The sequence below is a fragment of the Myodes glareolus genome, chromosome X, assembly GCF_982192425.1.
Source record: "Myodes glareolus chromosome X, mMyoGla1.1, whole genome shotgun sequence".
Taxonomy (NCBI): domain Eukaryota; kingdom Metazoa; phylum Chordata; class Mammalia; order Rodentia; family Cricetidae; genus Myodes; species Myodes glareolus.
The window spans coordinates 33,521,637-33,543,512 of NC_142053.1; the positions used below are offsets into that span (position 1 = coordinate 33,521,637).

General features: G+C 32.5%; 1 protein-coding gene across 8 annotated transcripts in view; it reads left to right on the forward strand.

Moving 5' to 3' along the window:
- Positions 1-21,876, forward strand: part of Stag2 (STAG2 cohesin complex component) — a 127,569-nt gene that overhangs the window by 64,202 nt on the left and 41,491 nt on the right. For all 8 annotated transcript variants that reach the window (XM_087903082.1, XM_087903084.1, XM_087903086.1 and 5 more), the window contains 11 exons: positions 3,269-3,365; positions 5,634-5,710; positions 7,694-7,898; positions 9,493-9,644; positions 12,156-12,229; positions 13,564-13,687; positions 14,988-15,086; positions 15,175-15,254; positions 18,825-18,932; positions 19,599-19,710; positions 21,273-21,390. In XM_087903082.1, the coding sequence (XP_087759208.1) occupies positions 3,269-3,365; positions 5,634-5,710; positions 7,694-7,898; positions 9,493-9,644; positions 12,156-12,229; positions 13,564-13,687; positions 14,988-15,086; positions 15,175-15,254; positions 18,825-18,932; positions 19,599-19,710; positions 21,273-21,390 (1,246 nt within the window). The remainder of the gene's footprint in view (positions 1-3,268; positions 3,366-5,633; positions 5,711-7,693; positions 7,899-9,492; positions 9,645-12,155; positions 12,230-13,563; positions 13,688-14,987; positions 15,087-15,174; positions 15,255-18,824; positions 18,933-19,598; positions 19,711-21,272; positions 21,391-21,876) is intronic.

The window sequence follows — 21,876 nt, forward strand, 5'->3', positions numbered from 1 at the left end:
TATTTTTCCTTGCAGTGTTTTAGTGTTTTATTTTTCTACAGCTTTGCCAATGTGTGTTACTGTAGTTTTTAAAATTATAACCATTTAGTAGGCATGAAGTGGTATCTTTTTCTGTTTTTTTTCTTTGAATTAAACATCTTTTCATGTGTTTATTGGCCATTTGTTATTGTCTTTACAACACTATGTGTTTTGTCCCCCCCCTCTTTCTCACTCCCCCTGACTTTTTGTGTCTGTGTGTGTCTATGGTCTCTATGTATGTAAGTGCACCACATGCATGTTTTGCCCTCTAAGGTTAGAAGAGGGTATTGGATCCCCTAGAGTTTACAGGTGAGTAACTGTGGTTGCTTTTAACCAAACTCAGATCCTCTGGAAGAACAGTAATTACTCTTAGTCTCTGAGCCATCTCTCCAGCTTCCACTTTTGCCTTTTTAAAAATGACTTAATTATGAAAGCTCTTTATATATTTTGTGCACAGATACCTTGTTAGATATGTGACTTAAAAACTTTTTATTCCTTTCTACCTTTTACTTTCTTGATGAAACTTTTGAAATATAAGAATTTTTAATATTTTCTTGTGTTTATACTTTTGAGCTACTCCTTTTTTTCTTCTAGGATTTTATAGTTTTTTCTTTTTTTCAAAAAAAGTTATGATCAAATTGAGTTAAGTAGTATATGTACCATATATAGTATGTATATGTACCGTGTGTGTATGTATATGTATAAGCTTGTGAGGCAGATGTTTTTCCCACTGAGGTATCTCCCCAGGTCAGATATTTTCCTTTTAAAATACTGATTTGGATATTTAATTTCCTTTATAGTTATGAATTTCAGGATTAGCTTTAATTTTTACAAATACATCAACTGGAATTTTGGTAGGAATTACAGTGAGATAAGTTTAGGAGTATTCGGCATCTGATACTATTACCTCTTCAGATCTGTGAATTATCTTACCAATTTATATTTAGCATTTAATTTGCCATTTAAAAAAAAATTAGCATTGTTTTATTAGGGCTCACTGTTGATAAAGTATTTTTTTAAATCTCACTGATTCAGGCTTTTATCTCTTTTTAAAAATATCAATTTTTGTTTCTATTTAAATTTAAAGTTTAACCTTGATTAGCATATGACATATTGTATATAATAGTGGAATTCATTCTGGCATTTGTGTGACAGGTGCCATTCAAATTTTGCTTGTCTTTATACGCCTTAAGTCATTCTTTTCAAATACTGTTGATTACTTTTGTGCATTTTAATTGACTCATTTTATTTATAATATCTTACTAAGCAAAGAGAGAAATGTGGCATTTTTTTTCTTTTGTTCTCCAAACCCTTTAATACTCAATCAGCTGATGCACAAGCAAGAAAACCATTTTTTAATGGTAGAAGAAAATATTTGTTGTGCTGTCAGCGTCATATACCAAATTCCCCATCATTTTTTTGACAGTAACCCTTCATTCTGATGCATAGGTTGATTCAAGGTCATAAAGGCAGGCAGACAATGCTTTAAATACCCGACTTGCTGAAGACAAATGGATCACAACACCTGGGCTTTGCCTAAATATTTATACTACACTATTAAGGACTTTTGCAAGCAGCTCTATTTAATATGTTTTCAGTTAAGTAAAAACAGTGGCACCCAATACTACAATATGCCTTTGCCTGAGGCAGTATGCCAACATGCACAATCCCTCTCCAGATTGCTGTTTTTATCTTGAGTGTTAGTCTGACCTCTGGCATCACTGATCAGTATCAAGGCTTCTTGGTTATCTGTTTAAATTCAGGTGAGAAGAGACAGTGTTCAGCATTTTTTTTTTGTTTTGTGGGGGAAAGTAGTTATCTTTAATCAAATATAACTAGTGTTCAAATGTGACAATGCTGAAGCCCCATATCTATCACTTAAGAAATAAATTTGGCTTAATCAGTCTCAAGGTATTGACAGCATCCCATCGCTTTTAACTTCTACTGCCAGGAGCCAGGCCATTCAGGGCACATTGCAGAATACTGCTCCACTCAGTGTCTGCCATTCACTTTTCTGGGCCTTCTTTCCCAGTCAGTTTCTTCCCTCTCCCTTTGATCCTCTTATCCATATCTGGGCTGATGCAGGGTTTTCTTGACAGTGCAGTCAATCTCTGACTAGTCAACATCATGATGCTTGGGACTGGATAGCCTCCCTGAGAAACTCAGTCAGCATCTTTGTAGCATCATCACCCCCTCCCCAAAACTTACATGCCTGCCAAGAAAAAGCAGTTTTAACGGTTCATGATAAAAGGTCTGGAAAGGGCCTTGGGAAGAGATCTCAGGTGTATGCCTCCAGGTCTAACATTCAACCAGAAAATACTAGAGCCAGGTTCTTACATGAGGGATGTTGTCCAAAACTGTCATCCACATGCCAACTAGAGACAGAAGCTAGCTAAAGCCTCATTCCATGTCTATGGTCATACCACCCTGAACATGCAGAGACATTTTTTTTATACAGAAAATCTTAGGATGATATATTCCCTAGAATATTATTAATGCCACAAAGAAACAATTATACTTTATAAAATTGAGCATTATAACTTAGTTTTTGTTGATAAATTTCTAGATTTTTAAAAGTTTATGTTTTATTTTGCATATGTGCACATACAAAAGCACTTACTTTCGTTATGGTAAAAACACGAAATACTGGTGTGGTACTTGTAAAAAGGAATTTTTTTATATACAAAATATAAGGGTGATTATGTTATCTAGGATATTATTACAATGTATCCATGACATAATTATAGATTCCATTGAATGGTGACATAACTTAGTTTTTGGTTTTTGAAATTTTGAAGTGTTTAAAAATTTGTGTGTGTACTTCTGTGTGTGTATGTGCCACACAAGCATGTATGTATGCCATGACTTGACTGTGGTGGTCATCATACAACTCATGAGGAGTATGCTGGGACTGGTTCTCTCTTAATATTGTTTTGTTCGTGGGAATTGAACTCACGTTTCTAAGCTGAGCAACAAGGTCTATTACCTACCGAGTGATCTCATTGGCCCTGTTTTTTTTTTAATAATTATGAATGACTAGAAGGTAGGTGGTTATTTTATATTGTCAGCCAGTTACTTTATTAAATTTGATTCTGTTAAAATTAAAATCAAACTTTCAATTTAAAAATGAATATATTAAAATTAATGTGGTATTACATCATGTCAAATTTTATGGCTTTCATTAGAGTTAATTGTTTCTTAGACCATCAGTGAAAACTAATGATTTTTTATTTTTTCTCATTCTCTCTAGTCGGTGGTAGATGACTGGATAGAATCATACAAGCATGACCGAGATATAGCACTTCTTGACCTTATCAACTTTTTTATTCAGTGTTCGGGCTGTAAAGGTAAAATATATTTATTTTAGAATCATAAGTTCTTACATAGCCAGTTTTTAAAGATTTTATCCCTTCTCATGAAAAATAATGTCAAGGTAGTGAATTATTTGCATTATATCTGTGCAAAATGTATAAGGGGAAAAGCAAAGAACAAAGCAAGAGAGAAAGTCTGTTGACAAAGGTGTATTCACTATGAAATTTATCTAAAAACTTAGCAATTTATAATGTTTAAGGTATTTTATTAGATTTCCTACTTTTGGCATCTGGTTTAGCAATGAAGAAGTGGAATGAAAAGGGAGAAGGTAAATAATGAAGAGATATAGGCTTAGATGTTATGATATAGAATAGTAGAGTTTAGGGACTAAAACTTATAAATAATAGCCTCTAGTTTTGTTAGAACTTTGAGAATGTTATACATTGTGCTTTGGTTATAACACCTTCCAATTCCTCCCAGATCCTCTTCCTTACCCACCTAACATATTGTTCTTATTTTTTTCTGTTGAAATTCACTAAGTTGTACTGTCAATATATTCTTAAATTTGTGGCTTTCTGCTAGACTGTGGTCAGATTACTAGAGGCTACAATCTTGGAGGAAACCAATTTTCTGGTTTTGTAAATACTTTCTGATACACCGTGAGTGCATATGTGCAGCTAATTTGTGTACAAGAAAACAGTGCTTTCTTGCTGTTATCTACCTCCTTTATTTCATTTTCTTTCTGCCCTTCCACAATGATACCCAGATCTTGGGAGGAGGGAAATCAGTTCAAGACTGAGCATTCTATAGTCTCTTATTGTCTGTATTTTGGCTGGTAGTTCTGTATGTTGGTCACCATCTCCAAATAATCAATCTGTGGGTATAATGAGAAGTCATTAGAAGTTACATTAAGACTCTGTCCATGTACCAGAATGACAGTAGTAGGTTCTCCCCTAAGTCCTATGACCTGTCTTGCCATCAGTTCCTTTTCCATAATGGTGCCAGGTATTGGTTTTATATTTTGCCTGGTAGGACTGATGATTGTTTTTTTTTCCTTCAATAGTATACATACATACCACCTTGTAGCACTCTGAAAACTAGGCAGTAGGGTTGAATCTTCCAGGTTCACAATGGTATACACAATGGTATAAATGTATACACAGTATATACACAATGATATGAAGGATTAGAAGGTAATAGGATAAAAAGGATTAAATTGGGTGGGGAAGGGGAGGGCAGGATAAAGGAGAGGATACAGGAAAGAATAAATGACACTAAAGGCTTTTAGAAAAAAATAATAATGGAAACCTACTTTGTAGAATCTTCTTAATTTTACATGCACTCACACTCACAGGGTGAGAAAGAGAGAGGGAGGGAGGGAGAGGGAGTGAGTAAGAGAGAGAGGCCTTCTTCAATTCTTTCACAAGTATATAAAAAGAGTTAAAATGGAGATCCTTTACAATGGGGCAACAATTCCTCTCATGAACAACCAACATAGGCTCCGTAGGCTAAGAAATAAAATGGCCATTGTTAGGAATAGGTTAGTTCTTTTGGTGTTGTTGACCAGCAGCACCCACAAACCCCCAGTATTACAGGTGCCAATGCTCCCAGTTATCTTCTAGAACTTAACAGTGGAACCATATTACTGAAGATACCTTTACATATTTCAACAACCACTAGATTATTAGACCTATAACTTCCAACCCTTGTCTCTGTATAGCCTGATTAGAAGATGTCAGTATATAGTGGTTTTGTGCCCAGTATTGGAACATGGTCAAAATGAACTGTGCTTTTCCTCATCTTCACATTCATCCTCAAATTTTCAAATGTTATCATTGTTTATGTTAAAGAGGGAAAAACTAATATAGTCATCCTTTTATAGAGAGCAGATATAACATCTAGATATTGGCCTGTACCAAATAAGTACAGAATTTTTTCTTGTCCTTATTGCCTAAACAATGATACAGTATCATAGCTTCAGTGTACTTACTATATATGTGTGTGTGTGTGTGTGTGTGTGTGTTGTATTCATATATGGCACAATTTTACATGAGAAACTTGGGTACCCAAGAATTGTGATATCCTCTTCCCCGTGGATACAGAGGGATGTATTGTATTATAGTATATCATCGTATGAGTAAAGTAATACAGGTAGTAGTGTTCAAAAGTGATCATGCTAGAAGAACCATACCTGTCAGCTTAAGAAGTATGCTTTTATTGTGAGTGTAGACATAGATAGGCTATTTTATGTTCTCTGTAGTTTTTTTTCCTCCTTATTAACTTCTAATACATGGAAATTTCAGGAGTTGTCACAGCAGAGATGTTTAGACATATGCAGAACTCTGAGATAATTCGAAAAATGACTGAAGAATTTGATGAGGTAACATTCTAAATGTTTTAATAATTTTATTCATGTTAATTGTGGCTTAACATGTACATATTTTTAAGTGCTTATATTGTAGATATTGCTTATGGTATTCATCAGATGATAGCTATGCAACCTCAGGTGAGTTGTCTTAGCATCAGTCTCATCTGTAAATGGGGATAATAGTTTTGTTATAAGGCTGCTCTGAAGATGTTTGACAATTGCATAGCATTTTAAAATTCTATGCATATAGCAAGAAAATAACTTATTATAAAAATAAAAATCAGGAACAAAAATAATTGAGAATATAACATTCTGAAATATTGGAAAAGGAAGATTTGTTCAAGTATTTGAGTAGGTAGTTTAGATGAAGAATATATAGATTATTACATAAAACCCTTATATTTCAACTCTATGAACAAAAAATAGTGATATATTGGAATTGATTATTCCAGTAATGTCATTGAAGTATTGTTACCAATAAATCACTGGTAAATTTACTAAAGTGAAAACTTCTCCAGGACAGAAATTTGTGTGGTTTTTTTTTAATTCATAGCTGTATTCCAGCACCAGGAGTTTTATGCTTTCAAAATGACTCCCATGTTCAAATAGAAACACTTGTCTCACTTGTTTTATTTGGTCGTTTTTTTCTTGCTCTGTCTAATGAAAAAGCTTTCAACTCTCATTCTAAGAGATAGATGAGTTGTTAAAATGGTTTTGATGCCACTAAGTGCTATTAATCAGTCCCTTAGTAGCAGGAAGGTATTTATGAGCAATGGTATTTTTTAATCTTTCAATAATAAATGTTTTAATGAGAACCTTCTTAGTAAAAGAAAACAAGGGTTTGAGTTAATCATCTTGAAATATGATTAAAAAAATCTCAGCAAACCAATTTGCTCGCAACTATATTTCAATATAATCAACTAAATGAGCTCATCAGTAGCTCAGTGTCAAGAGTGTGCATTTAACGCGATCTAGACCCTGGGTTTAATCTTCATTCGTCCAAAAAATAAACAGAAGGCAGTCCTTTTATGGAGTATTCCAGGGCCTTATTCTCAAGCACAGTTGAGCATCTATATAGCATGAGTTAAATAAATATGAGGTTAAATATTAAAAACAATAAACAGAATGATCAAATTGTTTTTTAAATCGTTTTTTCTTGTCAGAAGCCCTTTTGCAGTTTTTATAAATTATTGGTATCTGTTTTAACTATTCACTTAAATATATTTACGTGTACATACATATCATGGATGAAACCCAGAGTCTTACTCTTGACATGTGCTCTACTTCTAAGCTAAACACTCAGTCTAGGACTTATTTTTAATGATTTCTAGCTCCCCATTTTTATACAGAAGAAAACCTGAGTGCTAACTTTGGGTGATTGTAGTAGTTACATTTCCTTTTCTCTTATTTATTTAATTTTGTTTTATTATTTTGTGCTTGTGGTCAAATTAAAGCCCTTACTCATTCTAGCCAGTGTTCTACTGCTGAGCTATATTCCTGGTTTTGCCTTTGTTAAATTATGTGGTTGCTTATTATGCATGTTGACTATCTGGTGTCTTGAATCTAATAAAAAAATTTAACTGATTCTATTTGACTGGGTGAGAATACAATTTTGTTATTTCAGAACAGAAGGTATAATTTTTGTTTAGTCTAAAGAAATTTAGTAGGTATATTTGTGCTTTTCAGAAGAATATTCTAATTTGATGAGGGAATACTGATGTCAGGAATTAATATTTAATTTCATTGATTAAAGTAAGGTCTATTAAAATCTCTACTTTGATCTTAAGTAAAAGGTCAATGTTCAAAGATGAATACATCTATCTTTACATATTCTTTTGCTTTCTTTGAGAATTCATTGTTGAAAAAGAAAGCAAGATAAGATAGTATTTTCATGCTTTTGCCTGGGGTATATTAAAAGTAAATGAACTAAAAAAAAACGTAAATGAACTAAGCCATGAACTTGAAATGAATTTCTGTTTTAAACTTTTTTTTTAGGATAGTGGAGATTATCCACTCACCATGGCTGGCCCTCAGTGGAAGAAGTTCAAGTCCAGTTTTTGTGAGTTCATTGGTGTATTAGTACGGCAATGTCAATATAGTATCATATATGATGAGTACATGATGGACACTGTCATTTCACTTCTTACTGGATTGTCTGATTCACAAGTCAGAGCATTTCGACACACAAGCACCCTGGCAGGTTGGTATTTTGAAATATTTTATGAACATTTCTTTTGCTTATAGACAAGGAAGATTACCATCAACGAGGAAACCAGTAATAATACTGTGAATTTATTTTAAGTATATTTGAGACAACATCTCACTGTGTAGTTCTGTCTGGCTTGGAATTCACTCTCCAGAGCTGGCCTCGAGCTCAAAGACAACTTGCCTGCTTCTGTATCCTGAGTGCTGCTTTAAAGAAACTAAATATATATAGTGACCCCCTAAGTCAATATTTCTTTTCTTCTGAACTATTGGGAGTCGATTGGCATTTTTAGTTTTGATTTTTTTTTCTCTAGGTATTAAATAACTTACAACAGAAAAATGCCCAATTACCATAAATAAAATTATACTGTTGCTTTGTTATTTCATTTAATGTACTGTATGGCAGGTGGTCTGGAATATGGTAAAGAAAGGACAGAATTAGATTTTTGTATTAAAGATTAATACATTAAAAATACCAGACAAAAGTAGCCTTGTCTCTAGTTAGTAACAAAAAGTAGAGATCTAGAGGACATTTCATTAAAAAAGCTTTTTTTTAATTGTCATTTCATTGTATGTGATGCATGCATATGTACATATCTATGTCTCTTGACAATTTTATTATTGTCTTTGTCATGATATCCACCGGGAAAACTAAAAATGGATACTTCAGAAACTCTTTTCACCCAAAATGATTTGTTGTGAGGCAGTTAAATTTGAGAATGGTGGCTTGTGTCTATAATCTTTGTACCCAGAGGCTGGCACTGGAGGATTGTCATTAGGTAGTGACTAGAGACCAGACTGGACTATATAGTCAGTCCTAGGCTAGTCTGGGCAATTGTGTTAAGAGCCCATCTCAAACATTCTTTTAAAAATAGAATTTGATTCTTCCTACTTTAGGCAGAGGGATGGTAAAATGAATATTATATAACCTTTAATTTTCTTAAAAGATAAAACACAATATTTAAAGATCATTGTAAGAAATATTTTCTAAAATACTGGCAGGTAAATATGTTCTGTATTTAGTGTATATATTGTTTTGAATTCCAGTTGAACATGAAATATGTAACATAGGACAGATTTCTTTGTTTTTTTTAAAATATATTTTATGTGTATGTATGTTTTTTTTCCATCTATGTCTGTATACCATGTGTGCCTGTTGCTTGGGGAGGGCATAATAGTGCTTTGGATTCCCTACAACTGGAGTTATAGATGGCTATGAGCTGCCATGTAGGTGCTGGTAGTTGAAATTGGGTTGTCTGGAAGAGCAGCCAGTGCTTATAACTGCTGAACCAACTTTTCAGTTCAAGGCCAGATTTCTTAATGTCTTTGAGTTTCAATTTCCTTAGCTCTTTTTTTGGTGGGATTTTTTGAGAATTAGTAGATAATCCAATTCATGATAGCTACTAAGGTAGGAAGTTTACTGACCCATAATATTCCAGACATTATGTGCTGCTTTCAGCTATGAAAAAACTTGTATGCTTTATTTCAGTCAAAAAGCAGAATATTGCTCAATTTCTCATAATTTGATGTTGTTAATACAAGTTTGCATCTATTATACTAATTTCAACATTTTCTCCTTTAAACTCTAGCTATGAAGTTGATGACTGCTTTGGTAAATGTGGCACTAAATCTTAGCATTAATATGGATAACACACAAAGACAGTATGAGGCTGAACGGAATAAAATGATTGGAAAACGAGCCAACGAGAGGCTTGAACTTCTGCTGCAAAAGCGTAAAGAGGTAAACTCTAGTATTAAATATTTAGGCTACATATATACAACTAACTTAGTTACCATTAATTGTAACTTTCTAGTTTCAGATAATTTTTAGAGTTTTTTTTTTTTATTGGTGGTGAGGATAGAACCTCGGACCTTATTAATACCATGTATATGCTTTACCACTGAGCTACAGCACCCGAGTTCCAAGAAAGATTTAAACATTGCTTATGCACCTGACTCCAAATTTTATTAAATATCCATGTCAACAATACCTCATTGTACATTTTCTGTGTAGGCTACTCTTGAGTATTGTGTTTGAGTAAGATGACTTGGATTTGTCTGGAAAGTTATCTAAGACCAAGAATTATTTGTGTTACTGACAGTTTTTGTCCTGACTGTCTTCCTCAACTTATTGATAGGATTAAACAAGATTTCATAGTTAATGTGAATTCCATTTGTAAAATGACTTAAAGCTTCTTATTGGAATTTGCTAACCAAATTTAGTTTCAAATGAAATTCAGTTCTAGTTTTATCCTAAACATTGATAAATGAAATCTCTTGATGCTTCATTTGTAACTTAAGTTTTTTCTTCAATATTGGTAAAATGTTTTTCTATTTTACAATGGGACTTTAAATTTTGCATGATCAAAAAATTAATGTAGTTGATTTCAGTTTTCATGATAATCTACAGATTATTTACTTGACCCTTTAGATTTTTTTTGAAGTAGAAACTAAAATTTTAAATTCTTTATTTCTTAATTTTTCAAATAATTTGATTTGATAAAGCTAAGAAAAGTGAAGACAAGCTAGTCAGTAGGAGTGTATGCCTCTAATCCCAGCACTTGGGAGGCAGAGGTAGGGTGGATCTCTGTGAGTTCGAGGCCTCGCTGGGCTATAGAGTGAGTTCCAGAGAAAGCCTTTTTTTTTTTTTCCTTCTTTTTTCCAGGGGAGTGGGGAGAAGAATAATAAAGAAAAGATATGACAACTACTTACTTAAATTTTTATATTGGTGTGTACATATAGTTGAGTCATGAAACTAGAAAGAGTAATTAGGTTAACAGAGTACACATGAATGAAAAGGAAACTCTGGGGGTGAGAATGTGTACGTACAGGGGCAAATTGTGGGATAATTATGGGTAAAAATGCCATAATGAAACCTATTACTGAGGTTAATAATTTCAAAAAAGTAACAAAAGATTTATGGATGGCAAAGTTATTTTTATGTCCCACATTTTTTCATGTAATTTGAAATGAAGAATTGTTGCATCTGTACCTTAATTTTTCTTGATAGGTTCATTGCAAATAAGAAGTAAATTTTATCTCTTGAAATTATGCCTGTAGTCTTGGATAAATTATTGACATAGAATGAACGGAAAAAATACTTGAAATTAAAATTTTAGTACATATATTCCAAAGGGTACACAGATAACTCATTGATGAATGCCTTTGTTACATGTGGGAAGCCTTGGACTCAGTCACAAATTACCCCCTTTTCTAGATTAGCATTGTTATGTTTTGTTTCATCTTTTTACTGTCTTCTCTTTGCTTTCTTTTTTCACCTCCTTCACTTCCCTCTTTTTCCTCTCCCCGTCCCTCCTACTTCCCTTTTACTTACACGGCTGTCCTCTTTCCCTTTTTTTGTTTGCTTTGTCACGTAAGAGCTGGTATGGTAGGTAAATATTGTGTTGCTAATGTACATCCTTAGTCTATTGCCAAAATTTTAAACAAATTGAAAATGACAGCTTGACTATATTAATGAATATAAATACATGCCCATTTTAACATCATTTGGAAATGCAAGATATTACTTATACAGTGCGAAATACTTTTTATAAAATCACATGAAATAATATAAAACTTAATTTTATAATATGACTATAAAACATTCCTTAGATTATAAATTTATATTTTTATATTTTAAATTTCATTTTATGTTATGTTTATGAAATAATATTCCTTAGATTATAAAACAGTATTCTGTTAATTCTAAAACTATAAAATAATACTGTATGTGAGTGAATATGTATATTTTGAATAAACTAATCAAGAATTGAAATGTTAGTTATTATTTCAGGTCAGTATCTCTTTCCTGAAAACAATTTATTAACAATACAGTTTTTATATTTACTTATTTTACCTTTTTTGTGTTTTGAGCAAGCATAGTTCACATGACACTTCTTTTCATAAGACTAAGAATGAAAATTTCTTACCTGTTTTTGTTGTGATTACTCATTATATGGTAGAAATATATAAACCTTTATTGCACAATGGAGATTCATATGCAGTAGAAAAAATAATCTACAAGCCATATTTTAGATGTTAAGTCATATATTTCAGGAATCAAGGGATTTTATTTGCTTGATATTTAATTTTTTTCTCTGTGGTTGCTTAAGTCCAATAGAACAACAACAACAAAAATGTAGTACCAATTACTGGTAGAATCTGTATACTTTGTTACTTACAGTAGCCTTTAAGTGTTCTTTTGGTTGTGTTTCTTTGTAATTCAGAAGAAATGGTATGTTCTTCTTTATAGCTTCAGGAAAATCAAGATGAAATAGAAAATATGATGAATGCAATATTTAAAGGAGTATTTGTACATAGATACCGGTAAGTGAAGACTGTTTGTTTGTTTGTGGTTTAGACATTACAAATTAGGGAGAGTAGTACAGTATGATAAATGTTGGAAACTAAGTTCTGCCACTGAGAAAGTCTAGAAAATTCATTTTACTGCTCTGACATTGATATTTCTTATCTGAGTAAGTGGCAATACTCTGCCTGACTTGTCATAGTCCACTATTTTTTGGTAAGGGTACAAAATTGCTTTAGGGTATATTGTATTGCTTGATTGCATGTGCTAATTCCTTATTCTTCTATTTAATTTTGCTGGGCAAATTTGGATAGATTAATGTAAGATGCTTCATTTTGTTATTTTGTTTTAGCAGATGAGAAAGGTAATTTTAGCACAGTTCATAACATATTTACAAATATTGGTTCCATTTTTATTCAGCCTCATTTCCTCAACTGGTACTTACTGAATCCATTTAATACTTATTTAAAATAATATTCCCATATTACCGCTTGTGTTTTTGTATCTTTGGCTGCTGTTCTCTTACATTATATTCCCTTATCTTAATCATTTATTGATCATTACAATTTTCTAAAACATTCTTCTTTGAGTTAATCCTTTGCTTTCAATGACTGGCCATTAATAAAAAGTGAACTCAAAATGCTTTAGTAAAAGACAAGTAGGGCAATATATACTTGTAATCAAGGGTAGGAAGGAATAGGATCACTTGAGCCCAGAGTTGGAGACCAGCCTGGGCATCATAAGTGAGACTTTATCTTTAAAAACAAGAATCATGAACTAAAATCAGTTAGTCTTGGCCTAAATTTTATAGTTAGTTTTATAGTTTTACAGTAATTATGCTTGGAAGATTATGATCTTGCTTAATTACTTTCCCTCATTTCTTCTGAAATCAAGCCTTTTCATAGTTATCACCTAAGACCATCGGAAAACACAGATATTTATATTATGATTCATAAAAGTAGCAAAATTATAGTTATGAAGTAGCAATGAGATAATTTTTTTTGTTTGCTGCTCGCCACAAGATGAGAAACTGTATTAAAGGATATGCAGCATAAGGAAGGTTGAGAATCACTAGTCTACAGGAAAGGTAAAGGTTTTGTTTATGAGACAGGTTTTTTAACCAGTTGTGCTATTAAGCAATTTTGTTTAATTTAAAATTTTTACGTTTATTGTTCTTTGCCAGTTAGACTGTATGTTAATATTTGAAGCTATGATTCAGATCTTTTTAATCCTCAACAAAGGTTAACATGGTGTCATATTAATAGTTGATGAGAAATAATGACATCTTTTGAATTCACTATTTCCCTGGTAGTATAGTAGCACTGATTAAATTACTTGCCCTTCCTCCATTTAGGGATGCAATAGCTGAAATCAGAGCTATATGCATTGAGGAGATTGGCATTTGGATGAAGATGTATAGTGATGCCTTTCTTAATGACAGCTATTTAAAATATGTTGGTTGGACTATGCATGATAAGGTAAGATGCCCCATTGACTCTTCTGTCTATACACTGGTCTTATTGCCTTCAATTCTCATTTATAAATTCAGTATCTGAGCCACACACACCTTAAAGTCCCAACACTCTGAAGGTAGAGGCAGGAGGCTTTCTCTGAGGCCAGCATTATCCACAAAGTGAACTTCAATACTGCCAGGACTATAAAGAGACATCCAGTCTAAAAAAAAAAATAGATGTCTATATATGCATACTTTAGGCCACATCCCGTGAATTCCCCACCCCTTTTATTCGTTTCTATCTGCTCTGACAAAATTTGGTCTCTAACCCAAAGTTCCCTGGCTTATTGAGCCTGGACACTGCTTTCATCCTCAGTATCAACTTTATGTTTGTGCTGAAACAATTAGGAGCATGTAAGTGCTGATGCTGATACATTCTATAGAGCACTAAGAAAATCTCTTTGTTATGTGAGTTTTACGTATTTACATCTTTTTTTTTACAGATGATAAAATTTATTTGGTACTAAAAATTCCAGATTTTATGACAATATATAAATAAATTTCTATTATAATAAACTGATACTCTGATACAAAATTTTACTTATTCACAAACTTGAAGCTGTGTGTTTTGTTTAGGGCTGGTCAATTTTGATGCAGAGACAGAGTCAGCCAAGTGTATAGGCGCTTAGTTATGTCCAAGCTCTGCCTGTTAAATTACGTTCCTAGGCAGATGCCTGTAATCTCAGCACTCAAGGGCTGAGGCAGGATTACTAGTTTGAAGCCAACCTGGGATACATACAGTCTGCTTCAAACACACACACACGTATTTACATCTTTTTTTTTTTTTTAAGTTTTGTTTTACAGTACTGAGGGTGAAACCCCAGAGCTCTGTTCTAACTGAGCAAGTATTCTGCCACAGGCTTACAGTTCAGTTTCTCTTTAATTTTTATTGTCTTTCATAAATATGTATCTTACTTAAATTGGGCCTTACAATTTGACTTCTGATCTTTAGTACATATTTTTCCCTTAAACTATAATTCTTAAGCCACCTCATTAACCTTGGAGAAGTTTCTTGTATGTAATTCTTCTAAATATTACTTGCTGTGAAATAGGCTGCTTATTTTGCTATGATAAATTTTGAAAAAATATTATCAACTGACCTATAGAAATATCAGTCTTATCACTGCTTAATCTTTTGTACTGATTTATATTTTTCATTAGCAAATATTTCTGAGTAAATGCTGCTTGAATTTTAAACTAGAAAATATATCCTGCAGTTTTGAACTTGGAAGTATATAGTTTGAATATATTGTTTCCTCTTCCAGCAAGGTGAAGTAAGGCTCAAATGTCTTACTGCTCTACAAGGACTTTATTATAACAAAGAACTCAATTCCAAACTGGAACTATTTACCAGTCGGTTCAAGGTTAGTAGTCTCCAAAGTATTTAAAAATATTTGTACTTTGAAATACTTTTCTTTTCCTATAAAAATACTTTACTTTTTTTGTTCTTAGGATAGAATTGTGTCTATGACTCTTGACAAAGAATATGATGTTGCTGTACAAGCAATAAAGTTACTCACTCTTGTTTTACAGTAAGTATATATTTATTATATATTATTAATGTACAGATATTTAGATAATACATTAGTATATACTTGATTCACATACATTTAAAAGCTTAAGTCATAATATTATAAGGTAATCAATCAACTAGAGGTAGAGGTTTTATGTTGCCTGAGTGGACTTAGACTCCTGGGCTCAAATGTGTCTTCTGTTTTACACTCCCAACTAACTAGCCGAGTCTACAGGTGGGAACTACTCTAAACCCACCCCAGCTAGAAATTTAGTTTCCTCATGTAAAGTTCAGAAGACAGAGGGATAAAAAATTGTTTTCTTTATTTTAAAAACAAATGCAGTAAAATATATAGAACATAGAAGTTATCATTTTGACTATTTTAAGCATAAAGATCAGTGACAGTAGGTATTATATTGTTAGGCAGCTGTTACTTGTGTCCATTTGTAGAATTTTTTATCATTTTATATTGGAACTAAATATATAATTCCTCATTCTTCTCCTGCCATATACTCACAACAACTCTTCTGTTTTCCACTCAAATGAATTTTCCTCTCATTGACATTCATGGAAGTAGACTCATATTTGTCCTTTTATCATGTTACACAAAAACATGTATCAGGAATTGCTTCTCCTGTTGTTGAATACCATTTTATTGTATGCATATAGCTTGTTGCATTTTTCCATTCATGTGTTGGTGGAACCGTGAGCTGTTTCCAATTTTTGACTGTTCAGGTATCTATGAACATAGTTGTTTAACTGTCTGGGAACTTGCTTTTAGTTCTTTTGCATGTACTGAGAAAAGAAATTGCTAAATGGTATAGTAATTCTCTGGGACTTTGTGGGGAGGAGGTTGCTGGGAAGCGAATACCTTGTACTGTCACATGACAAGCCATATACTGTATTATCAGGCTACATTTTCAGTTCATTGTTTAATTTTCTGCTGAAGTGTCATAGTGTTTATGCAGTGGTTATGCTAATCTACACTTCCTGTATCTTGTACAAGTACTTGTATAGTATGTTGGTATGCTTAAAATCAATGTGCTTTCTTGATAATAGGAGAAACAGTTTATAAATAAATACGTAGAAATGAATAAGAAACTCATTATACACACAGATAGCATATGTCTAATTTAAATTTTGTGCACCACTAATTGCAGATATTTCCTAGGCTGAAGTAGGAAGTATTTCTTGAACCTGAGTTGAAAGCCAGCTTGGGCAACATCAGGAGATTGACCTATCTCAGAAAAAAAAAATTAGTTGAATTCCATAAGGGACATAATAATTTCAGCTGGAAAGCCTTTTAAACAAAACAATATTTAAAGATCTATAGTCTCCTTAAATATTTGTAGTTTAAATTATCTTAATAGAAATGGCAAACATTTCTTAATAAGAAAATCAATATAATTGAGTTTTGAAAATTTATTAACAGTAGACAATGGTGCTGGGTTGAGTCCAATGGAGGATCTTGAGCATTTATTCAGTATATGCAAGATTGCGAGCTCCATTCTTATGTCTGTGGGCGGGGGCTGTAAGCAGAATTCTAATAAATAAATAGGGAGTAGCTGAACAGAATTGCCTTCTAATGCTATAGTAACTTAAAAATTCTGATGTTGTCGCTTGAATAAACAAAATAAAAATATAGACTATATATGTGTCAGGATTCTATTGTAGGATGAGGGGTTTCTTGATAAAAAATAGAGTCAGTAAATGGGTTTTGTTTTGTGGTTTTTTGTGACAAGTATGCTATATCAAGGGATGGCGGAACCTAGTAAGCTTGGTGTGGTAGTGCAGACCTGTAATTTTTGGGATGTTGAGTAAGACAGGGTGGAGCAATTGTCTGCCATCTCTGAGTAGAAAGAGGCTGAGAATGTTGCTCCATAGTATATGCTTACCCAGTATGTTATGTACTTACTTCAGTTCCCAAAACAGCTTAGTTATTCAGCTTATTTAAAAAACTAAGAATATTTTTTGTAAGGAACCAAGAAAGCAAATGTTAGATTAGAACATTAGATATTTACATCCTGGTAATTAATTTCTATGTATGAACTAAAGGTATAGAAATTTAATAGGAAATTTGTCAAGAAAAACTTTATCCATATAAAAATATATTTTGCATTTTGCAGAGAGCACATTTATAGACCCAGATGTCCTGGAACTTGGTCTGTAGACCAGGTTGGCTTTGAACTCAGAGATATTCCTACCTCTACCTCCTAAGTGTGGATATCACCACCTCCCGGCTCTCCACTTTGGGTTTTTCGAGATAGAGTTTTTCTGTCTATCTGTGACTATCCTAGAACTAGCTCTGTAGGCCAGGGTGGCCTTGAAATCAGTGAGACCCACCTGCCTCTGCCTCCCCAGTGCTGCTGTGATTAAAGGCATGCACCACAATGCCCAACCTCCCCACTTTTTAAAAATATCATTGGGGAAGATTTTAAAAATTGTAATGCCCATCATATGTAGAAATAAGTTCATTTACATTGTTGGAAGAGAATAAATGAGTCTGTGGTGATTATTTTTTTAGAGAGAAAACTTGGACAGGTGTAAATTCCTCAAAGAATATCTTTGCAAAATCTATCAAAATTTGAAATGCCCACATTCTGTAATATATATTCTTTGTGGTAGAGTTTAAGTATTAATAGAAAGATACTGAATTAGCATATCAAAAGTAACCATCATTAATATTTAATTTAGATTAACTCATTGACTATAATAGTATCGAAATGGTGATGCTTATTACCCCAATTTATTTGAAATGTACATTGCACTTATTATAAAGAAGGTAATTTTAGATACAGCTACAAAAATCTAACCAAGATGCAATGTTCATTTAAATTCTATTTAAAGAAAAAAGAGTCAAACAAAATCTTAGTAAATCATGGGTTAGGATTTGCACCATGGGTAAAGCATAAAAGCATAAGTCTGACAACCTAAGTTCATTGTCTAGAATCCACATCCACAAAAAAAATGTGTGTGTTATGTATCTACTTCTATGGTGAGGTGGGAAGCAGAAACAGGAAAATCAACCAGAAGCTTACAGACCAGCTAGCCTTGAATATGTAATGAAACAGAAGGAGCAAGAGATATCTTTTTTAAATACAGAGAACTGACTTTCATAAGTTGTTCTCTGATGACCACACATTTACTGTGATACACAGGTTTATACGTAGAAGAGAGTGTGTGTACACTATTAACCATTTAAAGTTTTCATTTCGTTTATTCACTCTTATTTTTGCTTTGTGTGCTTGCCATCTTCTTTCCTCCCTCTTTTCTTCCCCACCTCTTTTCATGTAACACAGGCTGACCTTGAACTTCCTGTGTAGCTGAGGATGTCATCCTCCTGCCTGTCCTTCTCAAGTGCTGGGATAGCAAACAAAGGCCAATACGCCTATATTCATTCTTAGTTGTTTATCATGGCAGTTATGTGTGATCTTAATGACACACTCGGCATTTTTGTTGGGACAAAGTTTTACCAAATGATAATACTCAAATAAATTCTATTTATGTTAATATAAATTTGTGAAATTAAGTTAATAAAATTTTGACAGAGTCATGATATTACTAAAATCTCTATTGTTTTTATTATTAGGAGTAGTGAAGAAGTTCTTACTGCAGAAGATTGTGAAAATGTCTATCATCTGGTTTATTCAGCTCACCGACCAGTAGCAGTAGCAGCTGGAGAATTTCTCTACAAAAAGTAAATGTTCCTATTACTCTCTTACTTTTATGGTATTATTTAACATTTCAGATAAATCTCTGGATATATGATCACAGAAACCATTAAGCAAATATTTTATAGTGACTTTTAAAGAAAACATGTTTAATCATACAAACTAGGCTAACATCTTTGTTAAAATTTTATTATTTTATTTGGGTTATAGTAACTAATAGGATATTTACTTGGTATGAAATAAATACACTAGTTTTATCTTAATTGTTATCTAACATTAGTTCTCCCTTGTTGTTTCTAAAGAAAAAGAGCCACACTATCTGTTATGGTCATTGTGTTAAAATAATGTTCCCGGAAGAAAAGGGAATGATATGTTCCATTTTGGTGAAAAATAATATCATTATGGTGTATAAATATTTTAGGTCAGTAATTGTATTACTTCCATGAAAGGAAGAAATTGTATAAAATAATGTATGGCTTCCAAAAAGAATTTGTAATTCAGTATGACTGATTTGAGAAGCCAAAGAACTTAAAAGGACTATCAAAACTGAAATTGATTATTTGCTTGATACTTTAATTCTTAACTTACCCAGGTTTACATTATTTTCTTATTAAGTACTTAAGTATGGAATATGCAGTTAATTTCTGTGCTTATTAAATAGTTTTCTAATAAGTATTTCTCTTTGCCTATAGGCTCTTCAGCCGTAGAGACCCAGAAGAAGATGGAATAATGAAAAGAAGGGGAAGACAAGGTCCAAATGCCAACCTTGTTAAGACTTTGGTTTTTTTCTTCTTAGAAAGTGAGGTTAGTTGCTGTTTATTTTATACTTAATTTCAAGCCTTTGAAAGATATTAAAATGATGTGTATCTAAAATCTTTCAGTTACCCAAATACTGAATGCAGCAGAGGTCTGTTTCAATTTTTTAAAGTGCTTTCTAATTTAATATGATAGATATTCAACAATTAAGACGTATATTACGGAACTTATTACAACTGTATTCCTCTCATTACTGATTGTGTAATCTTGGTTAAGTTACTCAGTCTTTTTTAAAAAATAAATTTTTATATTATGTGTGTTTATGTTTTGTCTTGGCTGTCAGGTCCCCTGGAATTGGGATTATAGACAGTTGTGAACCGCCATGGGAATTGAATCTGCTACCTTTGGAACAGCAGTCAGTGCTCTTAACCCCTGAGCCATCTCTAGAGAGCCCCAAGTTACTTAGTCCTTTTTAGCCTTTCTTTCTGATTTAAAAAAGTATGTAATTTTTTAAAAATTAATGCTAAGATAGTCCCTGTAAAAGAAAGACTTAGAACATTCTAAGTTTTCAAATGTTCTTGTTTGTTATTGTTGTTTGAGACAGGATCTCACTAGCTTAGAGAAACCATGATCTCATTCAAATCCATATTCCTTTGCCTCAACTAGGATTTTTTTTTTTTCAAGACAGCATTTCTTTGTGTATCCCTGGCTGTCCTGGGATTCATGCTGTTTCCGAACTCACAGAAATCACCTGCTTCTGCCTCTGAATGAAGTTATTATAAAGGCATGCACCACCACCACCCAGCAGTCCCTTAGCCTGCTGAGTGTGAGTCTCAACGCCCAGCTTCATGTCTTGTATTAATATTAATGTGCAAACTGATTTATATTAGTCTTCATTAAGTTAGCATTTGTTTGCTTAATGTTTTATAAGGGTTCAAAATTCAGATTTACTTAGGGTTCATGTTTGTTTGGTTTAGTCTTTCTTTTTATAAATGTGTAGAATTGTATTTTTTATAGTATCAATCAGATCTGGTTATCCCATGATTGTTTTTGTATATTACTAAATCCAGTTTGGTAATTATTGAGAATATTTACTTAGAAAGATATTTGTCTTTAAAGTTTGAAAAATAATGTTTTCCATTGATTAACTTCAACCCTTAAAACAAGCTGGAAAATTATAATCTTTTACTTTCAGAATGAAGAGAATGATAAATTGAATCAAGAAACAAAATGTATTTTATTGTTTTAATTGACCATTATTACTCCCACTCAGTTAAAATAAAAATCATACTATAAGAGTTAAGAAAAGTTATCTGATGTAATATTGGATTCAAATAAGCAATAAATACATATTTTATTGCCAAATAAGCAATAAGTATATGTCTAATCTTTTTGTAAAATAATGTTTATATTAATAAGTTAAGAGGTACTAATGATTAACGGGATATGGAATACAGCAAACTACAGTAGTTCTCTATTCTTTCATTCATTTGATCTCAAGAACTAGATTGCTTTTTAAGAATTTTAACATGGTATTGACAACGCATCTGTTCTTTTGTCCTAAGTCTGGTATGCTATTTGTCTAAGAACATGCTGTTTTTAAATTTTAGTTACATGAGCATGCAGCATACCTTGTGGATAGCATGTGGGACTGTGCTACTGAGCTACTGAAAGACTGGGAATGTATGAATAGTTTGTTGCTAGAAGAACCACTTAGTGGAGAGGAAGGTAAGGATAATTATGTTGTTTGTCAATTCTGTTTGGGAAATAGATTTTCCTCATTATGTTAGTTTTTGTTAGTGTTATAACTTTGCGTAATTGTTTTTATCAATGCTGGGAATAATTTCAAGGCTTTGTACATGGTTGAATAAGCACCTACTCTAAAACACATTCCCTGCCTCATATTCATATATATGAATATTATGTAATGTACAAAGATGTAATTGCTATCAAAATTTAGTACTTTTAGCCAGGTATGGTGATACATTCTTGGAGGAATGAGGCAGGAGGATCATGAATTCTATTCCTGCCTGGACTACATAAGAAATTCTTTGCTAGTGTGGGCTATATTTTGAAACAATTTCTCAATATATACTTGGAAAATATATGTTAAAATTTGTGTGTGATGGTTGGATTCATACTTTCTTTTACCTATGTTTATAAACAGTGAATTTACTTAGAATTCTGAAGTTTAGGAAGGTAAGATTTTAACTT